The sequence below is a fragment of the Anabrus simplex genome, chromosome 14 (assembly GCF_040414725.1).
Source record: "Anabrus simplex isolate iqAnaSimp1 chromosome 14, ASM4041472v1, whole genome shotgun sequence".
NCBI lineage: Eukaryota > Metazoa > Arthropoda > Insecta > Orthoptera > Tettigoniidae > Anabrus > Anabrus simplex.
In genome coordinates this window covers 81,639,483-81,654,984 of record NC_090278.1, presented here as the reverse complement: position 1 = coordinate 81,654,984, position 15,502 = coordinate 81,639,483, and the positions used below count along the sequence as shown (strand labels likewise).

At 39.7% G+C, this 15,502-nt stretch overlaps 1 protein-coding gene across 1 annotated transcript in view; it reads right to left on the bottom strand.

Annotated features, from left to right (window-relative positions):
* Nucleotides 1–1,319: 1,319 nt before the first annotated feature.
* The window catches only part of LOC136885545 (phospholipase A1 2), a 31,541-nt gene continuing 17,358 nt past the window's right edge, over nucleotides 1,320–15,502 (bottom strand). The window contains exons 6-7 of the mRNA XM_068230300.1: nucleotides 9,705–9,858; nucleotides 1,320–1,395 (exon numbers count right to left, since the gene is read on the bottom strand). Of these exons, the coding sequence (XP_068086401.1) occupies nucleotides 1,320–1,395; nucleotides 9,705–9,858 (230 nt within the window). The remainder of the gene's footprint in view (nucleotides 1,396–9,704; nucleotides 9,859–15,502) is intronic.

The window sequence follows — 15,502 nt, the reverse complement described above, 5'->3', positions numbered from 1 at the left end:
ATCAGGTAATACTGATGAGGGTCCCATACACTGGAACCATACTCCAGTTGGGGTCTTACCAGAGACTTATATGCCCTCTCCTTTACATCCTTACTACAACCCCTAAACACCCTCATAACCATGTGCAGAGATCTGTACCCTTTATTTACAATCCCATTTATGTGATTATCCCAATGAAGGTCTTTCCTTATATTAACACCTAAATACTTACAATGATCCCCAAAAGGAACTTTCACCCCATCAACGCAGTAATTAAAACTGATCCGATACTTCTAAAATGAAGGTATCGGCCAAAGAAAGTCAAGGGCCACGAAGGGCGTGAAAAGGGAAGTCTCCCTAGGATTCAAATGCTCTAATACCGTCGGGGTTGGAAAAGAACAAGAGTTGACCAAGGGAGGTCGGATAAGTTAGATAACAGTGAGGAGCCTGTCACAAGAAAGTGGAAGCAAGGCCAGAGCTCACCTAAGGACCCCGTGGTTGCCAACCCACGTTTATATCCCCTGGGGTCTCTTATAGTCGCTAGGCAGGGGATATCGTGTGTTTTTATTTACCGCCCCACCCACAGGGGGTGGGAAAGAGGTGGGGAGGGAGGTTAGGACGGAGCAGGGAAGAGCTGCGGTGAGCATAACCGGATGGGATGTGCGTCACTACGCCGGAAGTTACTTCTCTGCGCTATCAGTTGATAATAATAGTAAAGTATTGTACACAATGCGCATTGTGGCGCTATCTCTGATTGCGCACTGGAACTACAAGTGTCATCTGGCTTGACACCGACATTTATTATCGAGTATCAACTCTATGCTATTGTATCCTCTTTGGTAGGAACGTTCACTTCACTGGTTGCTACGGAAGTGTTCACGTCGGCTCCTGATCTTCGCTTCTCCTTCTGACAGCAGGCCAGCTGACGACCAGGCTTCATTCCGCTCCCAGTATAGCACAAGTTGAAACTTGGAAGCTAAGCGATATGTGTGACAGAGGTAGCAGGGAGAGTATGAGAGAGGTGACAGTAAACGTGCTGTTGCTATCTTTCTCCCTTCACTATGACCAACAAGAGTTGACCAAGGGAGGTCGGATAAGATGAATGACAGTGAGGAGCCTGGGACAAAAAGGTGGGAGCAATGCTAGGACTCAATTAAGAGCCCCTGGAGCCACCTTTACCGCTCCCACCCACAAGGAGTTTGGAAACAAGGGACTTAGGGTGAAGGTATTTGTACAAAATAATGTTCATAACTGTTGAATAAATAATTTATTATATATTATAAAAACATGTTGTAAAAGGTAAAATGTAGCATTCATAAATAAATAAACTGGCAGTTTGATCAGTTGTTGTTAGTAGGTTCTCCCATAGCGAAAGGAGGACTTGGGTTGGTAGCGAGATAGTAAATGCCAGCAGCACTGTAACAGAAGAAGGAAAACATATTTTGAAAGGTGAAGTGATCTGTAGAAGACTGTAAATAAAATAGACTATTTAAAGGCCCAGTTCTTTCAAACTCAGTTAAAAGAGCGCCGAGAAGATTTTTTTTACAACGTGTTAGAAATTAAGCAACGTGTTAAGATTCTTGCATTTATCCAAGCGTTTCCTGGGAAAATATTGGCTAGTACGTAGCTAACTCTTACGAGAGTGAATCGAGAAGGCAGTGGCAGAACAATGTGGTTTTAGAGCGCGCTCCGATGCGTTTTTATTTGAATACAGCTGTAAACCAAGGAGCGTGAAGTTAACATCAAAATCAACTAGAAAAAATATAATTACACCTAGTATCAACTATCTGTCTCCTTTAGTTCACCAACAGTGTTTGCAAATAGTCAAAAATCGTATGTAAACATTCAAATTTCTGCCATAAATTTAGGTACAATTTTCATGGAAGGTGAAGGATAAATATATTCATCTGACTGTAGACAAAGCAGCCCGTAGAGTAACGGGACAAGGGTTGGACAAACAAACAAGCACTGTAGACACAGCAGATCAAGTGAATCGAGAATAAATGTTATTTATTTATTTATTTATTTGCTGCAGTACCGACCGTTGATGGGCAGTCATATAGAATGTGCAAAGTTATCTAACTCCCCAGCTACTTTCCGGCAATATCTCACTCAGCGACCCCAAAGAATATGGAAGCTGTTTTACTCGAGACGCAGCAGTAACCCCATCCATCGGAGATGGGTGGCAGCCGAAGAGACAAATCACGTCATAACAATGGTCAATAGAATGTTATTAGGTCTGTTCCAACAAGCAGTTTGCATACGGTTTCGTACCGATTCATGACTGATATAAGCGCATGCGCGAGCTACATACTCGTTGGGAACGTCGCTAAACAACAGTCTGCTAGAACGGTTCGTGAACGGTCAAGAAAAACTACAATGTGCAAGCGTTCACGGAGATTCAAGGTCAGCACGTTTGAGGATAAAAGAGAATTTTAGTTACTAAATGATTGATTTCACTACATGTAATACATATAATGTAAATACTGTATGTACACTGACTGACAGAGCAAATGCAACACCAAGAAGGAGTGGTCAGAACTTTATGCCAATTGCAGGGTAGACTGACGTCACTGAGGTATGCTCATGATGTGAAATGCGCCGCTGTGCTGCGCACGTAGCGAACGATAAATGGGACACGGCGTTGGCGAATGGCCCACTTCGTACCGTGATTTCTCAGCCGACAGTCATTGTAGAACGTGTTGTCGTGTGCCACAGGACACGTGTATAGCTAAGAATGCCAGGCCGCAGTCAACGGAGGCATATCCAGCAGACAGACGACTTTACGAGGGGTATGGTGATCGGGCTGAGAAGGGCAGGTTGGTCGCTTCGTCAAATCGCAGCCGATTCCCATAGGGATGTGTCCACGGTGCAGCGCCTGTGGCGAAGATGGTTGGCGCAGGGACATGTGGCACGTGCGAGGGGTCCAGGCGCAGCCCGAGTGACGTCAGCACGCGAGGATCGGCGCATCCGCCGCCAAGCGGTGGCAGCCCCGCACGCCACGTCAACCGCCATTCTTCAGCATGTGCAAGACACCCTGGCTGTTCCAATATCGACCAGAACAATTTCCCGTCGATTGGTTGAAGGAGGCCTGCACTCCCGGCGTCCGCTCAGAAGACTACCATTGACTCCACAGCATAGACGTGCACGCCGGGCATGGTGCCGGGCTAGAGCGACTTGGATGAGGGAATGGCGGAACGTCGTGTTCTCCGATAAGTCACGCTTCTGTTCTGTCAGTGATAGTCACCGCAGACGAGTGTGGCGTCGACGTGGAGAAAGGTCAAATCCGGCAGTAACTGTGGAGCGCCCTACCGCTAGACAACGCGGCATCATGGTTTGAGGCGCTATTGCGTATGATTCCACGTCACCTCTAGTGCGTATTCAAGGCACGTTAAATGCCCACCGCTACGTGCAGCATGTGCTGCGGCCGGTGGCACTCCCGTACCTTCAGGGGCTGCCCAATGCTCTGTTTCAGCAGGATAATGCCCGCCCATACACTGCTCGCATCTCCCAACAGGCTCTACGAGGTGTACAGATGCTTCCGTGGCCAGCGTACTCTCCGGATCTCTCACCAATCGAACACGTGTGGGATCTCATTGGACGCCGTTTGCAAACTCTGCCCCAGCCTCGTACGGACGACCAACTGTGGCAAATGGTTGACAGAGAATGGAGAACCATCCCTCAGGACACCATCCGCACTCTTATAGACTCTGTACCTCGACGTGTTTCTGCGTGCATCGCCGCTCCCGGTGGTCCTACATCCTACTGAGTCGATGCCGTGCGCATTGTGTAACCTGCATATCGGTTTGAAATAAACATCAATTATTCGTCCGTGCCGTCTCTGTTTTTTCCCCAACTTTCATCCCTTTCGAACCACTCCTTCTTGGTGTTGCATTTGCTCTGTCAGTCAGTGTATTATATAGGACTGTGCAGTTTTTATTGTGTATATTTGTGTTCTTTGTAAATATTTATATATCTTTAATTTTAGATTAGTATCTATTGTACATAGCTCGGATCTTTGTACTTCGGCGTTATGCTGTCGCTTATCCTGAATAAATAAATACATAAATAAATAAATAAATAAATAAATAAATAAATATCATTTAAACATAATTGCAAACAAGTAAAAAATAATAACTTCCCTAAATAATGTTCATTTTTTGTTTTTGGGATGTTGTAATGTATCTCCAGACCATCTTCACTGGAGTCTGATTCATAAAATTATCAGAATCGCCTACAATATCGTCATCCTTCCTGAAAATATCAGGGGGTTAAGCGCTATTCGCACTTTCAAGGAAGCACTTTGGAGACATTTTATGCACCAGTAAGGATCATCTGTAAACTTGATGCTGCTACTTACAACCATTCTATTGTTATGAATGTCCTGGTAGAGAGTCTAAAATTATTATCCGATTTGTCTTTAAAATCAAATTTTATGTACTGCCTTTTTTTTTTAAATGTAGGATATTAGTTTTAAGAATTTATCCCTTTTTATATCTGATTTATTTCATCTTAATTTAATCTTAATTTATTTCATCTTAATGTAATCTCACCATTCTTGTATTATTATTAATTTAATTTGTATTAGATCTAGTTATTGTAAGTAATACAATGCAATATATGTATATTTCAGTTCCTGGTTAGATGGAAGAGAAGGCCTGAAGGCCTTAATCTTGCCAGGTAAAATAAAACATTACTATGTATCATTCTTATTATTATTATCTAGTGTCTGTTATTTTGTTAGTGTGTAGTCAAATATGACCTTTTAATTGTGTAATAAATAACGCCGTACCTCTATTCAGTTGTATGTGTAACGTGTCGTTTTCTCCCACCAGTTGATGATGACCGATCAGCTGTTCACAGCTATGGACCACAATGCGCAGCTCACTGTTATTTATGTGTACTGCACATGTCAGTAACGAAAAGTTCTTGGTCTGGACCACGAACTGCTTTGCCAGTCAGCAAAATGGTTCATGAAGGGTCCACAGTAGAGATGGCTGAAAAATAACGTAGCAGTTACTTTGTCACAGCTACATGTCTGTCACTGTTACAAATGTAACAAGGACAAAAAGTAACAGGTTACCGAGTAACGACAACATAATAACGCACTAGTGAAAACAGTAACTGGGAAGTGGGAACTGTCATTAGTAGCAGCTTATAGGCACAGAATATGGCCTTATAATAGTTCGGATAGGACGCATGTCTTCCCCTTTCGTGGGAGATTGCTTTAAGTGAAATAAACTGTAGTGTAGTTGTTTAGTTGCTGCTGTCATCTGGTAACCAAAGTGTGAACTGTTAGGACATATTCAACTGCTCAGGGGTAATCGTTGATTCAGACATCGCGAAGGGCTACCTACATTATAATATTATTATAAGTTTGACCCGTGTCCGACTCGTTGACTGAATGGTCAGCGTACTGGCCTTCGGTTCATGGGGTCCCGGGTTCGATTCTCGGCCGGGTTGGGTATTTTAACCTTCATTGGTAAATTCCAATGGCTCGGGGCTGGGTGTTTGTTCTGTCACCAACATCCCTGCAACTCACACACCACACTTAATACTATCCTCCACCACAATAACACGCAGTTACCTACACATGACAGATGCCGGCCACCCTCATCGGAGGGTCTGCCTTACAAGGGCTGCACTCGGCTAGTAATAGCAACACGAAATTATTATTATTAGTTTCAGCCGTATAATTTTTCTTGTACCATAGATAAATTAGTATGTTAACTTTCCATATTGATATTATAGATATCATAAAATTACTTCATTTTACTTAATCGATCTTCTTGTAGCGGTCTGTGTCGAGGTTTGGCAGACAGATCATCATGTTTTCTTGTCTTCTATCCTTGACTGGGGCATTGTCAAACTCACTCCTCTAGATTTCTGAAAAGACGCCATGTTGTCTTCTCATTTCATCCGTTGTCTGCCTCTCGTTAACTTTATAGCAAGCAGGAATGCGTGTTTTGCTGTACCGACTTTCAACATTGTAGTGATGCGTGCGCGCATGTGCGAGTGAATGAACGGGACTTCACAACACAGACAAGCTTGAAGCCGTGACCAATAAAATATGAGTAACGTTGGAAGTTATTTTTAACTGTTACTTTTCACGGTTACTTTATTGTAGCCGTGACAGATGTAACAGTTACACAAAAATAACCGTTTGTCACACCTCTAGTCCACAGCCTGTTGGAACAACCGACTCCCGAGTCCGCGTTTGAGTTTGAAATTTGTTGGAACGCTCTTTCCTTACTGCGCATGCGTCAGACACCTGTTCGTGTTGGAACATTGTTGATCAGTTTTATGAGCTTTCGATATTGTAGGCCTTCACATTTAGTTTTCTTACAACTCTGGGATATTATAACATCTAATGTAAAGGCAGTCCTCCCTCTTGTCTTATTCCTTAAGTGATCGTTCTTTAACGACTTTCTCTCGTTTTTTATAAACATCTTCACAATTTTCTTTGTCGATACGGACCGAAGACCACGTGGTTTACAACTTAAGAAATGACAAAAACCATTGCCAGTCAACACTATTTCCATGCTAGCAATACACGGTTTGATATGGACTAAGAAACAAAACTTTAAATTCACGAATTCTATTATCATAATCGTTATCGTAAAACTGTATAATACAAATGATTGTATCTTCTATTCCCTACAACTTTTGTTATGTAATAGCCTACTTTTTGATAGAACCGATTATATGAGTATTTAAAAAATTAAATTTTAGGCACCTTCCCCTAAGCTACCATTTTATCCACCGTGAGTAAAAATTGTTGATAGATAGACTGTATTACCTTATTCCTTGACTTTACATACCGATTTTCATTAAATTCTGTTCACCCATTTTCTCGTGGTTCGGTGTTCACATGGCATTAGCAACAAAAATCAAAATTCACGAATATCTCCTCTTATCACAACCGGTACGGTAAAAATGTATGAGACATAAATGATCGAAAATGTAATTCTATGTAACTTTAGTTATGTAGTATTTATAGATAGGACCACTAATACTATAAATATTTGAGAATTAAATTTTAGGCCTTCCCCTAAACTATCACTTCACTCAGCGTGAATAAAATTATTTATAGCCTAGATTGTAGTGTCTCATTCTCTTATACCGATTTTCATTAAATTAACTACAGCTATTTTCTCATCATGCCCGTACATACATACATTGAAATCTTTCTATTAAATAAATATAAACTGATAATGGCTAATGGAATTTGGGAGCCATAAATATACAAATAAATAATTCTTAAAATTTGCCGGCTGTTGAGACTCATTTTCCAGGGTCGTTGCCTTGTAACAAGGAGATCTGAATCACTGATACCTGGAAAATAATATTGGAAAAGGAGTCCATCTGGTACTTTCCCCCACCCATAAAATTAAACAGAATATATCTTAATATCACACAAATTTACTTAATCAATTAAACCAGAATATATCTTAGAATCTGAGCATAGCTCGTCGTAATACACCCTTGAACATATATATATAGCAAAATAAACAGAATATAATATGAATAATTAATGTCTCTATATTATGAAGTAACTCTCTCTCTATAGGAACTCAGTTTATCCCGAAACGCATATTATACACACGCAGTCATGACTTTTTCGAAAATGGACTCCCTTTTGCTGATAGCGTTGATATACTGTATTTTGGAACGGCCCAACACGTTACCTGATGTAGATATTCTTAACAATAGAATATTGTCCCACTCCAGCATCACTCTTCCTGGTTCCGTCAACTGAAGATCTCCAAAAACTCCCAACATGGCATGGGACCTCTTCCCTCAACTCGTACCAAACACTTCACTGATTACCACAAGTATCACCTCTGCACACTGCAAGCTGCAACTTCAGACTACTAACGCGTGCTTGCACCACACTAGCCCAAGCCAACACACCAGCATCTTAAAATAGCCCAGTTCCGGGAATTTCTCTACCTCAGCTCCGTCAACACGTAAACATCCACTCGGAGAATCGTCACGTAAGTACACAACCAGGAGATAAACTGAGTGAACTAAACACGCTAGTCCCAAATAAATATCGAGATTATATACAATAATGTGAGTTCCAAAAGGAGTTACTAAGCCGCGACGGCTAAATACACACATCAATAAATAATAATAATAATAATAATAATAATAATAATAATAATAATAATAATAATAATAATAATATCTGACCGGGGTTTGTCAGGTTACAATATACATGCATACATACATACATACATACATACATACATACATACAGGTCCTACCAACATTTTAAGGACACCTGCATATTTCATGAACATTATTCCTGTCCTTAAACTTGTAGTCTCAGGCATGCGATTGTTTACAAAGAACTAGAACATATTTAGAGGAACATTTGCTGAAATTTTCATAAAAAATATCGTTCCTTATTTCGAAGTAATTGAAGTTAATGTTTATAATAATTGGAAAGAAAACAGCTGTTTTTTAATACTTGAGGAGTTCTGGACAGTACAATATGTGGATTACATTAATAATCTTTGTTATGGAGAAACACAGATGCCTGAACAATATTTATAATTGTAATAGAGCAACTTAATGTATTTCCATTTGAAAATGTCCCCCGTTTAATAGCTCGCAACAAAACCACAGAAAGTGGTAAAAACGCATTCTTGACCTTGCCTGGACAGGAGGCCCCTGAAGCTACAGCGATACTTTTTGTGTTACGTTATACTGTATATATCCCGCTACAACATAGCATACACATGATCTCGGTAGCTTGAGGGGTCTCCTATTCATCTAAGGTCCAGTAATGTTTTTGTTTTCTACCACTTTCCATGGTTCTGTTGCGAGCCATAAAACGGGAGATATTCTTAAATGGAAATATATTCTGTTTCTCTATTACAATTATAAATATTCTATAGATATCTGTATTTCTCCACAACAAAAATTATTACTGTAATCCCCCATATTGTACTGTCCACATCACCTCAAGTATTAAAAAATTGCTATTTTCTTTCCAATTATTATAAACAAGAACTTCAATAACTTCGAAATAAAGAACGATATTTTAACGAAAATTTCAGCAAATGTCCCTCTAAATATGTTCTAGTTCGTAAACAATCGCATGCCTGAGACTAAAAGTGTAAGGACTGGAATCATCTTCAGGAAATATCTGAAATATGCAGGTGTCCTTAAACTTTTTGTAGGACCTGTACATACATACATACATACATACATACATACATACATACATACATACATACATACATACATACATACATACAGAGATAACGGAAAATTATAAAGTGCATTTCCTTGTTATTGTGGACAGGAACGATATAGAAATACCATTGTTTTTTAAATTCTGGGCAATGTACAGACAATATTAATGCCTTCTCAGTGATGAAGTTAGGGCTGTCTTACACTTAAGCACATTATCTTTCGAATTAAATTAGTTATTTGCGTAACTGGCATGGAAAGCGACCTTTCACGTTAAGAGTGGGATGTTTTTATATTACTTCTCTTTGATATACATGCGATCTGAGAATAGAAGTGCCACTATCCTCTTTCCCTAAAAAAATTAGAGTTATTTACTCCCTTACTACTAATATTTTTGGAAAAAATATATTGTTTGAAAGTCATTCTTTCACCTTTTAGGGGGAAGTTTAAACGAAGCTTTTAGTTTCATTCTGATGTGAAAGCAATACAGTACAACGTGACGAATATGATCACATACTGACCTGGTGGGGGCATTTTCACCCATGATGACAGGAGCACCACTACATTTACCCGCAGTAAAATCTCCCCAGGAACCACAGCGCAACGCATAGAAGCCAACATCAGTGATGATGGACTCGGTGAAGTACTGGTGGGCCCGTCCATGACTGCAAGCCTCTGAAACAGAAGATAACGTTCAAGAAGGAACACAAAGGCCTACACAGTAGTAATAATCATCATCATCATCATCATCACCATCATCTGTTTACCCTCCAGGTTCGGTTTTTCCCTCGGACTCGGCGAGGGATCCCACCTCTACCGCCTCAAGGGCAGTGTCCTGGAGCTTCAGACTCTTGGTCGGGGGATACAACTGGGGAGTATGACCAGTACCTCGCCCAGGCGGCCTCACCTGCTATGCTGAACAGGGGCCTTGTGGAGGGATGGGAAGATTGGAAGGGATAGGCAAGGAAGAGGGAAGGAAGCGGCCGTGGCCTTAAGTTAGGTACCATCCCGGCATTCGCCTGGAGAAGAAGTGGGAACCACGGAAAACCACTTCCAGGATGGCTGAGGTGGGAATCGAACCCACCTCTACTCAGTTGACCTCCCGAGGCTGAGTGGACACCGTTCCAGCCCTCGTACCACTTTTCAAATTTCGTGGCAGAGCCGGGAATCGAACCCGGGCCTCCGGGGGTGGCAGCTAATCACACTAACCACTACACCACAGAGGCGGACAGTAGTAATAATAATAATAATAATAATAATAATAATATTAATAACAATATTGAACCCAGGACGGGTTCGGCTCGCCAGATGCAGGTCTCTCTATTTGACACCCGTAGACGACCTGCGCGTCGTGAAGAGGATGAAATGATGATGAAGACAACACATACACCCAGCCCCCGTGCCATTGGAATTAACAAATTAAGGTTAAAATCCCCGACCCGGTCGGGAATCGAACCCGGGACCCTCTGAACCAAAGGCCAGTACGCTGAACGTTCAGCCAACGAGTCGGACATAACAATATTAGAACACAGTCATAAAACCAACGCATGCGAGACACTGACACTCAACAGAAAACAAGACCTTGAATAAATCAAAAGAGATCATTAGGAAAATCTTAGGAGCAAGATACACCCAAGACGGTTACAGGTTACAATCAGTCAAAACAACAGAAATGTTCTCAAACATCGAAACTGTCATTAGGAAAAGAAGAATGAAAGTCTTCGGTCATCTCACTAGATTACCAGAAAATCGATTGACAAAAAGGATAATAGCTTATGTAGCCTCGCTTAAGAACTCAACACCCTGGCTTAACGAATGTCGAAAGAATCTCAAAAACGCAAACATAAGTTCAACAGACATTCTAGAAAGAGACGTCTTTAGACATAAAGTAAACAATTAGGAAGCTACACCAGAGCAACCACAAACAGACCAAAGTGGTCAGAAGAACGTAAACAAATCTTCTCGAAAAGAATGAAGTCCATGCCATGCAAGCATATATACTATAGATGGCTGAAAAATAACGTAGCAGTTACTTTGTCACAATTACATGCCTTTCACTGTTACAAATGTAACGAGGACAAAAAATAACAGGTTACCGAGTAACGACAACAGAATAACGTACTAGTGAAGACAGTAACTGGGAAGTGAGAACTGTCACTAGTAGCAGCTTACAGACACAGAATGTGACCTTCAAAGTTCAGATAGTACGCATGTCCTCAAGTGAGATCGCTTTTGTAGGAGATTGCTTTAAGTAAAATACACTATATTGTATAATATATTCTATAGTGTATTTGTTTAAGTTGTTGCTGTCATCTGGTAACTAAAGTGTAAACTGTTATGACATATTCAACTGCTCAGTGGTAATTGTTGACTCAGACATTGCACGTCGTGTTTTCTTATCTTCTATCCTTGATCGGGGCATTGTCAAACTCACTCCTCTAGATTTCAGAAAAGACGCTCTGCTGTCTTCTCATTTCATCCGTTGTCTGCCTCTCGTTAACTCTATAGCAAATAGGAACGCGTGTTTTGCTGCACCGACTTTCAACAGTGTAGTGATGCGTGCGCGCATGTGCTGTGAAGAGACAAGCTTGAAACCGTGACAAGGCTGTGACCAATAAAAGGTGAGTAACGTTGGACGTTATTTTTAACTGTTACTTTTCACAGTTAATTTATTGTAGCAGTGACAGATGTAGCAGTTACACGAAAATAACCGTTTGTCACACCACTATACTAAGGGTACAATCTTGCTCTTTCTCCCCTCTTAGGGTAGTGATTTATAGTTATTTTCTAACTATTGGGTATCCCTTATCATACAGTTTAGGGACCCTACTTGCCGATACGACAACTTACAGTTACTGTTAATCTTGCACATTTGGCACTATGTAGTCATTATTTTTTTCGTGAATCGCGAGATTTACATACTGCCACTGTCGTATTGGGAAAATCAGTAGTGTTACATTTGCGAGAATAAGTAAAGAACTTCTTTTCCCGTAGGATTGTAAATCTGTTTGGGTAATACCAGGTAGAATTGTGCCATATTCGAATTATGTATTTAATAACTTAGTTGGTGTGAAATGATGAATGGAGCACTTTAATAATACGGTCTTATTTCGTCCAATTCGTATGTATAGAATTCTTTAAAGTTGTATAAGAAGGAAGAAAATTCTGCAAGAACTCCTCCGAGAAGGAAGGCTACATCACCTGCTCTATAAAGATCAATTCAGTTGAAATGAAAGGTAATTTCATTATCAACCTAACGTAACCTAACCTAACCTAACCTAACCCAACCTAAATTAACTTTGTATTGTCACGATGTTGGCATGGTTTGACTTTGTGTATTCTTTTTGGCTTACTTGCCTGTGTGTATTATTACAGCCTGCTTTCTCTGCAGTCCGACATAGAGGTGTGACAAACGGTTATTTTTTGTGTAACTGCTACATCTGTCACTGTTACAATAACGCAACTGTGAAAGTAACAGTTAAAAGTAACGTCCAACGTTACTCACCTTTTATTGTTCACAGCCTGGTTACGGCTTCAAGCTTGTCTGTGTTGTGAAGTCCCATTTATTCAATCGCACATGCGCGCACGCATCACTAAAGTGTTGAAAGTCGGTGCAGGAAAACACGCATTCCTGTTTGCTATAGAGTTAACGAGAGGCAGACAACGGATGAAATGAGAAGACAACAGAGCGTCTTTTCTGAATTCTAGAGGAGTGAGTTTGACAATACCCCGATCAACGATAGAAAACAAGATAACATTATGATCTGTCTGCCAAACCTCGACACAAACCGGTACAAGAGGATCGATTCAGTAAAAGTAATGTTACGCTATCTATAATATATTATCTATAATATCAATATGGAAAGTTGCCATACTAATTTATTTATGGTACAAGAAAAAAATACTAGCTAGTTGCTTTACGTCGCACTGACACAGATAGGTCTTATGGCGACGATGGGGCAGGGAAGGGCTAGGAGTGGGAAGGAAACGGCTGTGGCCTTAATTAAGGTACAGCCGCAGCATTTTCCTGGTGTGAGAATGGGAAACCACGGAAAACCATTTTCAGGGCTGCCAACAGTGGGGTTCGAACCTACTATCTCCCGAATACTGGATACTGGCCGCACTTAAGCGACTGCAGCTATCGAGTTCGGTAAGAAAAAAAAATCGAGTCAACGATTACCCCTGAGCAGTTGAATATGTCCTAACAGTTTACACCTTAGTTACCAGATGACAGCAGCAACTTAAACAAATACTCTATAGTGTATTTGACTTAAAGCAATCTCCTACAAAAGCGCTCTCACTTAGAAGACATGTGTACTATCTGAACTCTGAAGGTCACATTCTGTGTCTGTAAGCTGCTGCTAGTGACAGTTACCACTTCCCTGTTACTGTTTTCACTAGTAAGTTATTCTGTTGTTGTTACTTGATAACCTGTTATTTTTTGTCCTCGTTACATTTGTAACAGTGACAGGCATGTAACGGTGACAAAGTAACTGCTACATTATTTTTCAGCCATCTCTAGTCCGACAAGTAACAGCAAACTTCAAGAAGGGAGCTGAAGGCAAACATCCAAGAATATGGTTACAGTACTGCGTATATCAAAATAAAGGCAGAAATATATAACATTAAGCTGAGTGAGGATGAGAGAGAGTGTCTATTTCCTTAATTCCTCACTGAGCTTGAAAATCAACTTAAATATATCTTAATTATAATTGGGTAAGGGAATCTCCATTAATGATACTTACATTGAGGTTAGTTTGTTGGTGTCGTGATTTTAACATGTAACCAGTCAAGTGGCAGCAGTGAGTATCCATTTTAAAAAAAGATAATAGGGCGGCGATAGTTTCTTTTTAATATTTAGGCTTACGTGACAAGTATTATAATTGGCTTAGATGTGCGAAGAAGAAATCTTTTAAATAATGGTAATGGAACTAACTACAGCAATTCTTAGCACATAAATAGCTAAAACGATTTACATATCCACAAATAAAGTCAAAATCAAAATAAGTTAGAGCACTGTGAGCAGCTGAAAAAAATACCTTGCAAGGTTGTGAAAGAACAGTAGACAATGGTACGAGAGTAAAAGACCTCTCAGTTTTAATTACTGTGTTGATGCGGGTGGAAGTACCCCACGGCGATCACTGTAGGTATCGCGTATTAATGTCATTCCACTCCAATAACAGCTTGGAACATCCAATTAAGAGATGAAAGTATATGATTTTCCACCTGTTCAATACAAATTCAAATGTGATATATATTGAAATGTCACATTTTATTCATAAATATTAGGGACCGGTTTCGGCATATTTATGCCATCATTAGCCTAAAGTTAGATAAACAAAATTGTAATACTATAGGAATGTCAATACCCCAAATTTTATTAGGTGTTTAAGCTGTTCAGACAGAGTATTTTTAAAAGACGTCTTTTGTTATTTTACACACAATTGTAACAAGAAACATCACTGATATCATAGAACTGAAAATTTTACCTTTATCGTAAATTTTATAAGAGGTATATATAAGAGTTTTCATACATTCAAAATTTTGTACAGATCAATGCTATTATGAATTGCCAATATGGTAGTAAGTTTATTTGTGTATTGATATGTATGTAATTTACTTGTGCCCTTGTTTATCTAACTTTAGGCTGATGATGGCATAAATATGCCGAAACCGGTCCCTGATATTTATGAATAAAATGTGACATTACAATATATATCACATTTGAATTTGTATTGAACAGGTGGAAAATAATATACTTTCATCTCTTAATTGTAAATCTTTTTTCAATACGGACCAATTATGAAGTTTTTAACATTAAATTGGAACTTCCAGCTTAGTCGAGCAGCTCCACTCCTCACTCCCAAAATATTTCCAACCCAAACTTTGCATCATTTTTCTAACACTACTCTTTTGTCGGCAATCGCTCAGAACTAATTGTGCTGTTTTCATTTGGATCTTTTTTACTTCACAAATCAAGTAATCATGGTGAGGGTGCCATACAATGGAACCACATCTTTAATGTGATTACTGCGTGAAGATCTTTCCATTTATTAACTCCTAAATACTTAGAGATATTAAATGATATTTCTGATCTGGGGATCGGTACAGAAAACCACATTCGAAATTTGGGTACTTAAACACTACATTATGCAACAAGTCTATAATGGCAATAATTAAGACATGAGTAAGTTTATAAAACGAGAGAAGCAGAGTTTTATAATTTCCATACGAGTGTCTTAATTACCATTATAGGCGAGTTGCATACGACTGTTTATGCTCGACGATAATTATAACTCTACCTTTTTTAAATATTCAT